The sequence below is a fragment of the Podarcis bocagei genome, assembly GCF_964188305.1.
Source record: "Podarcis bocagei genome assembly, chromosome: 9".
In the NCBI taxonomy this organism is placed as follows: Eukaryota; Metazoa; Chordata; class Lepidosauria; order Squamata; family Lacertidae; genus Podarcis; species Podarcis bocagei.
The window spans coordinates 53,938,522-53,952,522 of NC_138134.1; the positions used below are offsets into that span (position 1 = coordinate 53,938,522).

The 14,001-nt window shown below is 42.0% G+C and overlaps 1 protein-coding gene across 30 annotated transcripts in view; it reads right to left on the reverse strand.

Moving 5' to 3' along the window:
* ANK2 (ankyrin 2) overlaps positions 1-14,001 on the reverse strand; it is a gene marked incomplete at its 3' end in the record, with an annotated part of 325,504 nt that overhangs the window by 11,466 nt on the left and 300,037 nt on the right. For 16 of the 30 annotated variants that reach the window (XM_081208031.1, XM_081208022.1, XM_081208019.1 and 13 more), the window contains 5 exons: positions 5,652-5,726; positions 4,122-4,253; positions 3,266-3,406; positions 1,652-1,931; positions 585-861 (listed from right to left, as the gene is read on the reverse strand). In XM_081208031.1, the coding sequence (XP_081064157.1) occupies positions 585-861; positions 1,652-1,931; positions 3,266-3,406; positions 4,122-4,253; positions 5,652-5,726 (905 nt within the window). Of the gene's footprint in view, positions 1-584; positions 862-1,651; positions 1,932-3,265; positions 3,407-4,121; positions 4,254-5,651; positions 5,727-7,114; positions 13,112-14,001 lie in introns of all 30 variants that reach the window. The other 14 variants (XM_081208041.1, XM_081208039.1, XM_081208038.1 and 11 more) reach the window with 2 other exon arrangements.

The following is a 14,001-nucleotide window of genomic DNA, read 5'->3' on the forward strand; positions in this document are numbered from 1 at the left end:
TATTTGATGTGCTTTTGAACTGCTAGGTTGGCAGGAGCAGGGACCGAGCAACAGGAGCTCACCCCATCACGGGTATTTGAACCGCCAATCTGCAAGTCCTAGGCTCTGTGGTTTAACCCACAGCGCCACCTGCGTCCCCTGTGAAGCTCTTAGTTGTACTAAATATAGGATATTCACTATTCTAAATATGTACTAAATATAGGATATTCACTATTCTTTTCCAAAGGTTTTCTTTAGCAATAGATTCTCTTTCATGAATCCATTCTGGAACATTTTATTTTGGGTTGCTGCCATGTTCATCCTATTCTAACCTAGTTGACAGAAGTTTTCTGTCTACTTTTCCCCTTCTGTGCTACCTACCGCTTTGTGTTTTCAACGGCAGATTTCTTTCATTTATATTCTGTTTGTAGTTGGAATTGTTTTTGGCCAGTTATGTGTGGGGGAACATTGGTATTTATTATTCATACATTTTGTTCCTTGGTACTGACTAAGATCATATTAAAGATGTTACTCCCCTGAATAATAATTCCTCTGATGTGTGCAGGAGTAACCTCGTGATTCATCAAGCGAGCGGTAACACTTACCTTTTCCAGCAACTCTTCTTCATATCTTTCTGACTCTTCTGGGTGTTCATCAATTGATTCCACAATCACCAGACTATTTTTCCTTGGATAAAGATCTTCTTGGTGGTCTTCAGGTTCTTGCACAATGGGTGAATCCGTTCGTTCACTAGATGTTGGGGTATGAAGGTATGGCCTTTCAAGATCCTCAGAGCCTGCAGTAGAGCCCTCAGACTTTTGACTGGGAATGCTTGTTGCTTTTTCTCCTTTTGGTGCCTGTGTTGCTCCAGAAGTTGTGACACTGTGAATTAAAGTTGAATTCAAGGTACCTAATTATTATATGTTCTATGTTTCTAGTGAATAAGCCTACAGATGAATGCCAGGGTAAATATTCAAGATGACTTTAAGGTTTACATTAGTTTAATATAAACCTTAGGAGGACCACTCTCCATCCTTGCTCTTAACGGTTCAACGCTTCATTCTTGCTTGGAAATATATTGGAACTTCCCTATTATGTTTTCCTATTTTATTTTCTTACATTTATATCTTGCCTTTCTCCCATTATGGAACTCAAGACAGTGCAATTGTGTTCCCAGTCCCAGGTGGTCACCCATCCCAAAAAAATCCTCCTCTACCTTCTGTTCATAGACTCCACTGGAGGAAAAATCCTTCCGTGAGTTGAGGGATACAATTGGATACAACCCTTAATATATATATATATATATATATATATATATATATATATATATATATATATATATATATATATATATTAAAAATCTCTTTTGTCCTTTGAAAATTCACTGGCTCAGTAATTTCTCTAACTGACGTATGTCTATAGTCACATAGAGTTCATATTTGACTGAGAATATAACACTTTCTAATGTGTGTCTGCTCTGAATACATGAGCATGAAGAACTTGCAGTTCTGAAAGCAGGTGTCTTAAATCAATTTAGTTTGTGAAACAGAAAACATAATATATGGAATCTAAATAGTGCACTTGTGTGTGTGTTTTATAGAGGTCAACAGAGCGTACGGTACATTTCTCGCAATATGCCATCATTTTGGGTCTGCAATCTTGGGATTCTTACAAGTATTCTTGTGTGGTAGATGAATCTTCTGGCAGCGCATGAGATTTCCCTGAGAATTCAGCTTCCACTCGCTCCTTGTGTGCTTGTCGTAGGAGTTCTGTAATGGATAGTTCCGCCTCACCTCTAGGTGTGCCGTCATGCAAGGGTGAGTAACTCACAGAAATGTCTTCCTCAGAGACAAGGGGAGGGTGATCTGATGGCTCACTGTCTTTAGAAAAAGAATGCTCTTCTTCCTTCTTATCTCTTGTGCTGTACAGATCTTCACGGAGTGCAGAAAAACCTACAGCAAGGTAAAAACAATTATCTGGTCTTCCCATGTAAAGTGGGATGGTTTGCTCAGTTTACATCTACCTGCAGATTTGTGGTGGTGCTGAGTAGGGAGAGGCAAATCTGTCAGTTTTGGTTTCTCTCTGTTTCTTGTTTTTCCAATCTTAAATTCTATGCATTTCCACATCAGCTTGCAAATTTTTTTTAAAAAATGCTCCTGAAAATTCATCATTATTTTAGTGCAAATTTCTCCATTACATGAATTTTTTGCCTAATATACATATTTCTGCAAAGCAATTTTCCCCAATATTTGCATTTTAATGCACACTTTACCCTCATACAAATTACTTGGCTGGAGAACCGTACTGCATAATTTGCAGAAGTGTGAATTTCAAAGGATCGCTGTGTTTCACTTTTGTGTATTGGTTTGGAATAAACAAAGTAGGAAGGTTCATCTTGAAGTGTGAACTGAATCGAATTTCTCCCACTTCCTTAGGTTTCATGTAGAGGCACCACACACACCAACGCATACATAAATGTCTGCTGACATAGAGCGTAGAACCATCGAGTTGGAGGGGGCTTCAGGGGCCAACCCCCAGCTTGATCCAGATAGCCTGGAGCTGGAACATCCACAGGACATTACTCTTTAGCTTCTGTTTGAAGAACTCCAGTGAAGAAGAGCCCACCACCCCTCAAGGTAATTGTCCCCATTGCTTAACTACTCTTACCATCAGGCAACTTCCACAGACAGCAACCTGAACAGTTTTCCTTCCAGTTAAACATAATCCCGTTTGTGCTGTATATTGATATTTTAGGGTTTCATTATCCTACACATGCCTCCTCCTAAGCTTAGCATTAAAAGCATTTAGAGATGATTCCAACATGCATGCAGACATCTTGACACTCACAGAATGACTCACACCTTGAGTGTCTAAGCTGCTAATACTGAAAAGCATCATTGTTGATGTAATGTGCTCTGTATGAATGCTCCGTCTTTGGGTGCCTCCAGATTGTCCCTATCTTGTGGGAGGGATTCAAGCATATATCAGAAATTTAGATTTAAAAGGCGCTGTTGCCCTAGTGCAGCAAATGCACTTAAAAAAAATAATCTGCCATCTTGAGGGTTGGTAAGCGACAGGGAAATGCATTGAAAAGTGTGGAATAAACAAACACCCCACAAGCAAAACAGGATGAGTAATCAACAAAGACTATCTATAATCTAACCACTGCCTAATTTTTGTGCAAGCAAATCAGGTTGAATTCTCAATAAGCAGGGCTTTGATGGTTGTGTCATCAATGCCGACAACTTATTAAACAGTGAGCAGAGATGTGTGACTTCACCCTTACCTTCACTATGATCCAGTCCTATTGTCTGTTCAATTTCTGCATAGGTGCGATTATGGTCTCGGGATGTTTCCATGGTGTTCTCCATGAGATGAACAATATCCATACGATTTATTTTTGTAAGACACTCAGTAAGGCTTGAATCTGTGATACAGAAGAGACCAGACTTTTTTTGAGCTGTGTGTGCTCTTTTCCCTGTCCTCCAGATTCACACAGCAAAAGAGTATAATTCAGAAGTCTGCATTAACACCTTGAATTTGGAGATGAATGATGAAAATATATGCATTTTTCTTCTGTCCGCCCTGACGTTATCCCCAAACACTTGGAAAGTTAGGCTACTTACCTATAACTCAAGGGTGTCCACCTATAAAAGTTCAAAGAGGCTTGCTACATCTGCTGACCAGCAGTTACAGCAACCCCCTTTGAGGTCCTGCCTGCAGAGCAAAAATGTCCATTTACAGGTGAGGTTTGAATCCAAATTGTGCCTGCAAATGGACTTTATTGGGGGTCACTGGCAGCTGGCAGCTCCTCACCCTGCTGTGAGTGGTGCTGTGTCATAAATTTCTCCTATGCTTTTTGTCTGCCATTCTCATCAATTTATTGAGGGCAGGGGAATGCCTCTCTTACGAAGACATTTTTTGCATAGCTCAAGGGCAAACCAGGGCCATTCAGTTCCTTCACAACAGCTGTGAGAATGTCAACCAAAGATGTCAGCACTGGCAGTGGGGAAAGAGGGTGGAAATGTGGGACTGTACTGCCACTTTCCCCTTTGTATTATGCATGTGAATTCTTGTCAGTGTTGCACTTCACTAGGCTCCTTTGCCAAGAAAATGAAGGTATCTACTAAAACTGAGCATACCAGTAGCATGTTTCCCATCACGTTCCAGCCAATATTTCAGCAGTGCGTGACTCTGGTCCTGCAGTGAATTAGGATTCTCAATTCGGATCTGATGAATTTGTTCCTCTGTGAAATCCAGTTCTCTTGCTAGCTCTGAAAATGCACATTATTAAAATAATTTCAAACAGTCACACATTTCCTTTTAAATACTTAACACCTATTTTAAGTGCATTTAACATTTACCTGGGAGCAAAGCCTGATAAAAACAATGAGACTTACTTCTGAGTAGATATTTATAAGGTTAAGCCATTATAGAAGAAGAAGAAGAAGAGTTTGGATTTGATATCCTGCCTTTCACTCCCTTTAAGGAGTCTCAAAGCGGCTAACATTCTCCTTTCCCTTCTTTCCCCACAACAAACACTCTGTGAGGTGAGTGGGGCTGAGAGACTTCAGAGAAGTGTGACTGGCCCAAGGTCACCCAGCAGCTGCATGTGGAGGAGCGGAGACGCGAACCCGGTTCCCCAGATTACGAGGCTACCACTCTTAACCACTACACCACACTGGCTCCAACCAGTGTAGGGTTAAGCAGTAGCCCCAGAAATGTAGCATTCTGGGAGCAGGCTGGAGGAAGCCTTGAATCTGTTGAAGCCAAAGCCCCTTCTTTTTCCTGAGATACCTCAGAATATGCCATGCTGCAACTGAATTCAAAGGGTCAAATATCCATCCTATTCCCTGAAAAACCTGTGGGGATTTTGAAGATGGGATGGCATCACCCACCACTTCACTTTCCCTCTCTGTCCCACTTAAATTTAATCTGTTAGGCTTCATTCTTATGCCTGCTTTCTGAGAGGAAGCCCTATTGACTCAATAAAACTTACCTCTGAGTAGATATGTCTAGAATTGTTTGGTGCATCCTTGCTAATTACCTGCCTTTCTTGTGAAACCAATATCCTTCAGTGTATTACCTAGGGACTATCTGTAGCTTCAACTACATGTAGGGTATTAGCTATTTTCATTCACATTTGTCACATCTCAGCTTCAGTTTAGAGGAAACAGAAGCTATATGTGGTTTTCTTCTCCAGGGCCAGTCCAACCATTAGGTAGAATAAGGCAGTTGCTTTAAGCTGATTTGGTACATCACAAAAGGGAAGCAAATTGTTAATGATTTGAGCTTTGGATGTCATGCTGTATACCTTGGGTGGATGAGAACCATCTGCTGTTCTGCCTCAAAAAGCCAAATGTGTTGCTCTTCACTCAAAAAACAAAAGTGGCCATACAGGGATTACTTTTACTATCCAGCACCTGTATTCTGGCAGCCATTTTGGATCAAAATCTCAGTATGTTCTCTGTGTTAAGAATTCACACAATGCTTTTCCTGAGCATGTAGGAATAACTTAAGTAAAATCTGTAATAAAACATGCCAGTCGGATCTACAGCTACTGTCCCTGGTAGGCAGCTGTAATTCAAGTTGGTGTCTCAACACATAGGGAAGAAGAGCTAGAAGTTTCATTTCCCTAAGATGGTTGTGATCTCAACCACATTAGAGCTTACCTGTCCAGCTGAATCCAAGGTGATCAGCGATATGTGCCAGTCTTTCCTCTATCCTTTCTTGATCATCCTGTTGATCTAAAGCAAGGTCAAATAGGACAGGTTTTTGTTTTGTTTTTAAGGCAAAACTGATCTGCCTCAGGGGGAGAGACTCCATAAAATAAGGCCAGTGTTTAACAGTGTCTGCTTTCAAAGGAAACCAAAGCTCTTGGTATGTAACTAGAATGGAAATATTTGAATACAAAGCACTTTATTTAAAATGCCTGCTTAATTGAGTATGGTATTGGAGGCTTTGGAAAACACTGTCCTCAATTTTATTTTGGAGCTCATAACTCCTAAACATTTAAAATAAAACAGAACAAAGGGAGAGATAAATAATTTGCTGGAGCGGGAAATATGTTTTTTCATGCCTCCTTAAAGCAATGGCAAATGGCCATTAAACTCATATTTGCAAAATTAGGTGATGTATCCGAAACTTCATTTCAAACATTAAGAGCATCATATTTTTTAAGTTGCACTGCTTACAACCATCAAAAAGATTTCCAGATCATGATATCTGTGCAGCATTAGTATTTAGCAGTATTAAGTTTGTTTGTTTTTTTGCTAGAACATGTTGCATTCCTAGCTCTTTACAAAGAAGGCATGCAAAAGCAAGTGCACACTTTTTCTCAGCGATATTTGCACCAAAGCAGCAAGAATTAATAACCCCAACAGCCAATCTGATACCAGCAGAGTTTGAGTTTTTGTTTTCCTGTGTGTGCATTTGAAGTCATAGTCTCTACAGCTCAAAATTCAGTTACCATATTTTCCTCTTATTGCTCCTCAGTGCTATTATAGGACGTTCTTTTTTAAAAAATGGATCTAAACATTGGGCATTAAATTTAACATAAATCCAGTGCACCACCTTCCATTAGTAAATGGTGCCAAGCAAAAGTACAACAACAATAAAAGGGTTGGAGGTTTTTTTAAGGCACTAATAACTTTGCTTTTGGCACAGCTATATGGAGTTGCATATCCTGAATTATAGTAATCTTACCTGGTTCATCTGTGTCAAAAGTAATTCATGGCAAAGTGATTCAATTATAGTGAAGAGAATCCAAAAACTAAAACTTGCGTGGTCAGCTGTATTAGAAGCGAAATAATAATGCTCTAAATTTGTTAGTTAAACAACATGAACAAATGTTGTTTTTGCAAAAAAGACTATATTGCTATGTTTTATCCTTTGCGTAAGCATTTGCAGTGTGCAATCTTGAGATTGTTTCAGGGATAGTAAAATACATACATGACATAAAACAAAACAAACAGAGCTTACACAAAACACATTGACAACCACAGGAAGCTTTAAAAAGGAGACACACAAACCACACACAAAAAAAAGCAAGGGGGAAAGAAGGGAAGAAACAACAACCAAAGAATTGCGATTCATGACATGCGTAGCAAAGGGAATCCCAATGGCTGGCAAATACCTTCAACATGGTCAGGGACATTTTCATCAGGAATACGCTCAATCAGAGTCTCAATAGACTCATCCCAAATGGGCCTGGTGTCAAAGATGTCCTCGGCAACTGACTGCTGGGTCTCAATGGATGGCACATTTTCAATAACTGAAACTTCTAGGGCGCTACTACTTTCATCATCTGAAACTAATTCTTGTTCTTTCTCTGACTGAGTAAGTCTATCCACTAATTTGGAAGCTTCATCGCTAATCTCTTCAAAGAACTCTATGGAGTTTTTGTAAAGGTCAAAAAAATGTTCCTTACTTTCTTTAGTGGGACTAACAGCACTGCGGGAAGCTGAGGCGCTTCTGTTCTTAACGGGCAACCGCGAAGGAAATATCTTTGGTCGTGAAGTCATCTGCTCGTCTGATTCTACCTCAAGCTTCATCTCACCCACCCTCTCTCTGGTCTCTGCTTCGGCCTCAGCATAGCTTCTAGCTTTGACTGAACGCTTAGCCTTTGAGTCCACGGAGGCACTTTCATCAGATTCAGATTTGCTCCTAACGTCTTGTTTCGCAGGTTGCTTGCATGTTTTGTCAAGAGCTTTAGCTGACTCTGGCTTCCAGACAGATGTCTCTGTATACAAACACTCCTGTTCAACTCTTTGGAAAACTGCTTTGACTGGAATCTTAGACTTTGGTTTGGACGGGTCATCCTCCGATTCCTCTAGGGCCTCAACAAAGCTATCTGAAGGAAGGCTCTCAAGCTCTGATTGTTGCAATGAGTGGGATGCAGCGGGAGTTGTCCTAATGGGAATTTTGGATTTGCTTTCAGAAGGCACACTTTCCATGATGGCAGTAGGGATTTCAATCACAGATTTCTGCTCCTCTGGTGAGGAGTCTGGGGAATCGTCTTCCTGCTCAGCATACACCGACCTAGTGACTGTTGAAAAATCTAACTGTACATCAATCACAGTCTGCTCGGGAGAGACAGGGCAAGGCACCTGGGAGCTGTCAAACATGTCTTCAGTATCAGCTCTAGGGAAGAAGTCATCATCATCAGAAGGAGCAGTTTCTTTCTTTGGTGACTTTGAAGAGGCTGAAATGCCCATTTTAATAGGGATTCTAGATTTAATATCCCCTTTTGTGGTGTAGAAACCACTGGCCTCATCCTCTGATACAGACGTGAGTGAGCCTTTTATAGGCATCTCTGCTTCATCTAGTTCAGAAGACACAAATGGAACTGGGGGTTGCTCTTGCTGGAGAGATTCCAGGCCTTCGGCTTCTCTCATTTCTTCAGATAAGGACACATCTTCCTGAGACTGCTCTCCCATTTGGAAAAAGTGTAAGTTTTCATCAGAATAATTCCTCTTGGTCATGTCAATGGCACCACTCCTTGTCATTTCAAACAATTTCCCTTCCTGGAAAAGAAAGGGGTTTTGTTCACTGGTAGGCGTCCCTTCTTCTGTAGGAGTCCTGGCTGGTGTCGTGTCAGGTGTGGTGCCTTGTGATCTCCTGTCTACCATCAAGCCAAATATCCTTTGTTCTTCCTCTTTCACCCGAGCCTCAAAAGCATCATCATCTTCACGTATTTGACTCCACTTGTCAGAATCCACATCTGTCCTGGTTATGATCACTTGGTTGATTATTTTCTCAGCTTCATCTCTGATATCTTGTAGAGCAGCTTCATCTAGTGACGTGGCCTCTGATGTTGAAGTTGATTGTTTCTGAAAGATGCCCACATGTTTGGATTCTAACTCCATATAGATATCTTCTGAGGTCTGAACCTCAGAACCTACAGATGCTGGTGTACAAAGGGAACTGGTCAGTGCAATTTCCTCACTGAAGGTAGTTTCTACCTCAGCAGAATGATGAACCCCAGATGACTGGTCTGTTGTCATCCTTAAACCAGTTCCTGAACTAATTTCAGTGCTAGTAAAAAAGTGCTGTGAAGGGACATTTTCATAAGGACTTGTTATAGGCAGAGCACTGCTTTCATCAACATCATCTGCATTCCTTTCAGGGTCACCCTTTTGGGTTGTTTGAGGCGAATGGTCTGCAGAGTGTTCTACACTACAAAAATCCCTTTGTGCCATCTCAACAATGTTGTTAGTTTCAGCCAAATCACTTCCCGAAGGGGAGTGAACAGGTGAAACAACAGTAGCCAATTCATCATTTGGGGATTTACAGCAATGAGAGGAGCCAGGGATACAGGAGCCCCCTCTGGTTCCCATGGCGACCATGTCTCTGGGTGTTACCTCCTCAGATGCTCCACCATCTTTCTCAGAATCATCCTGGTTGTGAGACGCCGCTGAGGTTTCATATAACTCAGCTATTTTGGGGGCGTCACCACCCACAGAATGGTAGAATGCCTCCTCAGGCTGCATCATGGGGCCATTAGGGCTAGCCGTGTCACTCTCATCAGTGCTGTAGCACTTAGACTCGCTAGCTTGTGCTATGATGCTAGTATCTGAGGCAAGAGAGGTATCACCAGACATTTTGGTTTCCTCTGTTGGCTTATCTGATTCTGTGTTATCCTCTTCGGTACCAAATTCATGCTGCTTGGATTCAATAGGCTGAAACCCTGTTTCTTCAGGACTAGAACTGGAATCCCTATGACAAAGATGAGGTGAAGGAGGCTGCACCCTAATTACAGGCTCCATCAGCAGCCCAGAGTCAGCCTCCTTTTTCAGCTTTGTTAATTCTGGCTCACTTTCTGAAGAGGAAGAAGTCTTTCTAGATTCAGCTGCAGAAGTGAGTACAGTAGGTACGCCATCATCTTCTACAGCCGTTGAGGGTGCAAATTCAAGTTCAGACGCAGCTTCCAAATCAGAAGCTGAAGCAGCATCTTCTTGTTTGGGGTCCTTTCTATAGTCCCGCTTCTGCTTTGCTTCCTGTTCCAGCTCATCAAACATTTTGACTTTAGTCACCATTTTAAACATCTCTTCTTCTGGTGTGAACCTCCTCGTCGGCTCACCTTCGGGGTCATCTTCTGGCTCTTCGCTGACTTCAGGAATCACAGCTGACTTGGGTATGTTTGAGAGCATTTGCGAATCTGTTGTCTTGGGTGTGATTTCATAGCTAATTTCTTCAGAGCTGGGAGTCTCGGGTGAAAGAGGGCTTTTACCTGAGCTTTCCATAAGAGAGGTTTGCTCTAAACTGTCATCTTCAGCACTGCCATCGGGGTCACGTAAAAGTCTAGATCGCACAGGTGTCAGCTCTGGGAAGTTTTCTGCTTTGGCAAAGGCAGCCTGCATGGGACCAGGTCCTGGAGGGAAGCCAGTCTTTGTTTTCTGTTCTACGGGGCTGCTTTCAAGAGAATCACGGCAGGGGGATTCTTTGGTAGGACTAGGCTCAAGGGAATCGGGTGTTTTACGGGAGGAATTATCTTCCAGTACTGGGCTTGCTTCTAATGAATCTTTATGGCTTATAGCTAAGGATTCATCTGCAACTGGGCTAAGACCTTCACTGTCTTGGCTAGGAAGTGAAAGCTCCAGTCCTCTACTAATGGCATGGTGCTCAAAGGATGCCTGATCCTCTTTCTCTAAAATAGTATCATGCACTTCAGATAACTTAGTTAAATGTCCTTGAGATAACTCATCCCTGACAGCATCCTTATCAATCAATGTTGAGCTAGAATCTGTACATTTGCCTATCTCTTCTTTGGAGGTTGTAACTTCTACTTCTTCTGACAAACGAGGAGAGAGGGACTCTGAGCCGATTATAACTTTTATGTCTTTGTCAGCAACAGTCCTTTCACTTTTTGTTGGAGAAAGTCCCTTTGGTGAATGTGCCTCTGCTGCTCTCTGCACTGTACTGGCTAATTCTGTTTCTTCCATCTGGTCAGCAGTTTCTGTTTTCTTTGGTGAAAAAGAGAGGCTCTCGGGGCTTGTTTCTGGAGTTTCGGCCAATCCCTCATGCTTATAACTTTCCTCAGAGCTGATCTGAGGGGTCCCATCGAGCAGGCTACCAACTGGAGAATCTGCTATGCCTTCATGTTTAAGGCTTTCTGAGCTGCCATCCAGAGCACCACTTTGCAAGGAGAGAGCGGGCAAAAAACCATCTTTCACATATTCTGATGGAAATGTAACATTGAATGGACTGGTCAGTACTTGATCTAAGTGAAGCTCACCTTCCTCGGTAATTGAAATGTGCCGGAACTGTTGGTATTTATCATTCTCCTCAAGCTCTTCCTTTATGACATCAGTAAAATCTGTGGACGTCTTTCTGTCTGGGCTGATTTGAAGGTCAGTATCCCCTTGGTCATCAAATGTCAGGGTCACACCCTTTGCATTGTCATCATCAGTTGCTGGAACATCTTTTTCTGCAGTTTTACTACTCTGCTGCTTTGTCTGCTGCATGGCTAAATCTTTTTTCAGAGTACCCTGTGCCTCTTTCTTAGATTGCAAGCCTGCCTCTGCCTGAGGTTCCTGGCTCTTTTTAGCTTTTGGACTATCTTTTTTGTGTGTGTCTCTTTGTGTCATTGCCTGCTTCTTTTCAGTGTCTGCCTGAGCAGCTCCTTTCTTAGCCGGCTCTTTCTCAGAGACCTGCTGTTTCTGTTTCACAGACTTATGCTCAAAAAGTCCAGCCTTATGCTTCGATGGATCTTGACCTGACTGGAAGGCTTTCATCAGTTCACGAACAGACATCGTTTCTTCAAGTCTCTCTGTTTTAGAAGAAGGAGAAACAGGTGGCTTCTTGGTTGTGGGAGAAACAGGTGGCTTCTTAGATGTGGGAGAAACGGGTGGCTTTTTAGATGTGGGAGAAACAGCTGGCTTCTTAGTTGTGGGAGAAACAGCTGGCTTCTTAGTAGAGGGAGAGGAGAGTTTTGAAGCAGAGGGGGAAGCTGCAGTCTTTGAGGCAGAGGGAGAAGCAGGAATCTTTGAGGCAGAGGAGGAGGCTGCAGTCTTTGAGGCAGAGGGAGAAGCTGGTGTTTTTGAGGCAGAAGGGGAAGCTGGCGTTTTTGAGGCAGAGGGGGAAGCTGGGGTCTTTGAGGCAGAGGGAGAAGATGGGGGTTTCGCTTTGTAAATAATTTTTTTAGGCTGCGATAGCTTTGCAACAGACTTCTCGGTTGCCCCTTCTTTTCCTGGGGTGCGAACAGGCAATTTTGAACGTCCTTTCTGCTCATCTTCCACTCTCTTCTGAAGGGCTTTCACTTTATCTTTGATTGAGCCAATAGGAGTTTCTTCTATAACAGGAGACACAGCTGTTGCCTTGGAAGGCTCTGCAGGGGCTAACCCGACCTCTTCATCTATAGACTCATCTGAGCTGAACTTTGTTAGTCCTGAATGTTCTTTCTTTCCTTTGGTTTCTTCATCCTTTGGCTTTTGTTTATCTTTTAATTTCTTCCTAACTGGTTTTTTAATTTCCAAGGTAGGTTTTTGCTGGACCTGCTTCTTCTCTTGGCTTCCCCCACCTTTTTCAGAGCCCCTGCTTACAACCACAGCTTCAAATCTCTCTTCTACTATGTCTTCTTGTAATGTCTTAGGCCGCATTTCATTAAGTGACATGTAATCTTTTAGATCTTGGCTGAGATGATCGATCATTCCCGCCATGTCTTTCTTTTCTTTCTCTGTTTTCCCTTTGCCTATTCTAGTTTCTGTGCAAACAGGCTCGGTAACTTCCAGCGGAGCATTCTGCTTAGCCTCTTCTATTTCTTCATCGCTTACAAGGACCCATTCTTCTTCCGCCAGCTCTTTCTCAGAACTGGATCTTTGAAGAACTGGCCCTTCTTTTGGACAGCTTCCACTTCTCAGGATTTCGTTCACTTTTTCCAAATCCTCCTTAACTCTTTCCACAATCTCAAATGGTTCTCCAGGTTCTTCATCGGCAGCTTTCACAAGGTCCTTCACCTTAATGGAGCCTGACTTTTCAGCTGAGTCTGTGGTCAAGATGGCACTCATTTTAATCAAATCTTGTTTCATCTCAGAGACTTCAGATAGCAAGTCTGGGCTGGCTAGGACAGGGACTTCATTGACAAGGTGACTTTTCAGGACAGATGTTTCTGTAGATTCTGTTTCATCATCATCTTTGATGCAAATGGGGAAAAACATTGGAAATAAATGGAAATCGAAAATAGAGATTGAAAAAATGTAATCAGGACTGAAATGACTGTCTTTGATTGCAGCGGTAGGAGGGTCAACAAAACTGTCTGGGTATGGTGGATCCACAAATCTGAGGGTGGAAAAAAAAGCAAAGCAAAGCTAACGGGGGGAAAACTGAAAAGGAAAGTGGGCAGGAAATAACTTGCTTAGTTTTCGCAGTACAGCACACACACACATACAACACCAAAGCTTTTTATCAACCAAGGACACTAGAAAAACAAAAGTGGGCAAGAAAAAGAAACAGTGGAATTTACACAAAGATAGGCATCTCAAGATTGTCCAGATGTTACAGATCAATGTTCAAATAAAAACAGAGAACAAAGGTGTGGGGGTGGGGGGAGATTGTTAAGTTGGTTGGAAGTTGATCTCCTCAAAGAGAAAGCCAGTGGTAGCAAACTTCAGAACCAAAATTAGGTAAACGGTTGTAAACTTTTGTTTAAGAACCAAAGTTAGAAGTTGTGTATTTACATTTAATTCTGAGATAATCTAGAGTAAATGAAATGCATTGATATCTGAGGCAGCTGCAAACCGGCATTTCATCTAAGGGGAATCTTACATTCAGATGGTGACACAGACACACACAGGCTTTTATTTCAAGAGGAATGGTCCTTTCCTTGGAACATCCTCATTATTCAAACAAATGGAGGGGAAATCAAGGGAAAGAGATGATGATGATGATAATATAAAAAAGTGGGAAGGGAAATTTTAAATAGTGACTAGCTCAACAGAGAATTCATAGGTTAGGGGGGAATGTAATGCATGGCAACCAAAAACATTCATACAGGGCACATACACACACACAGACACAAATAGA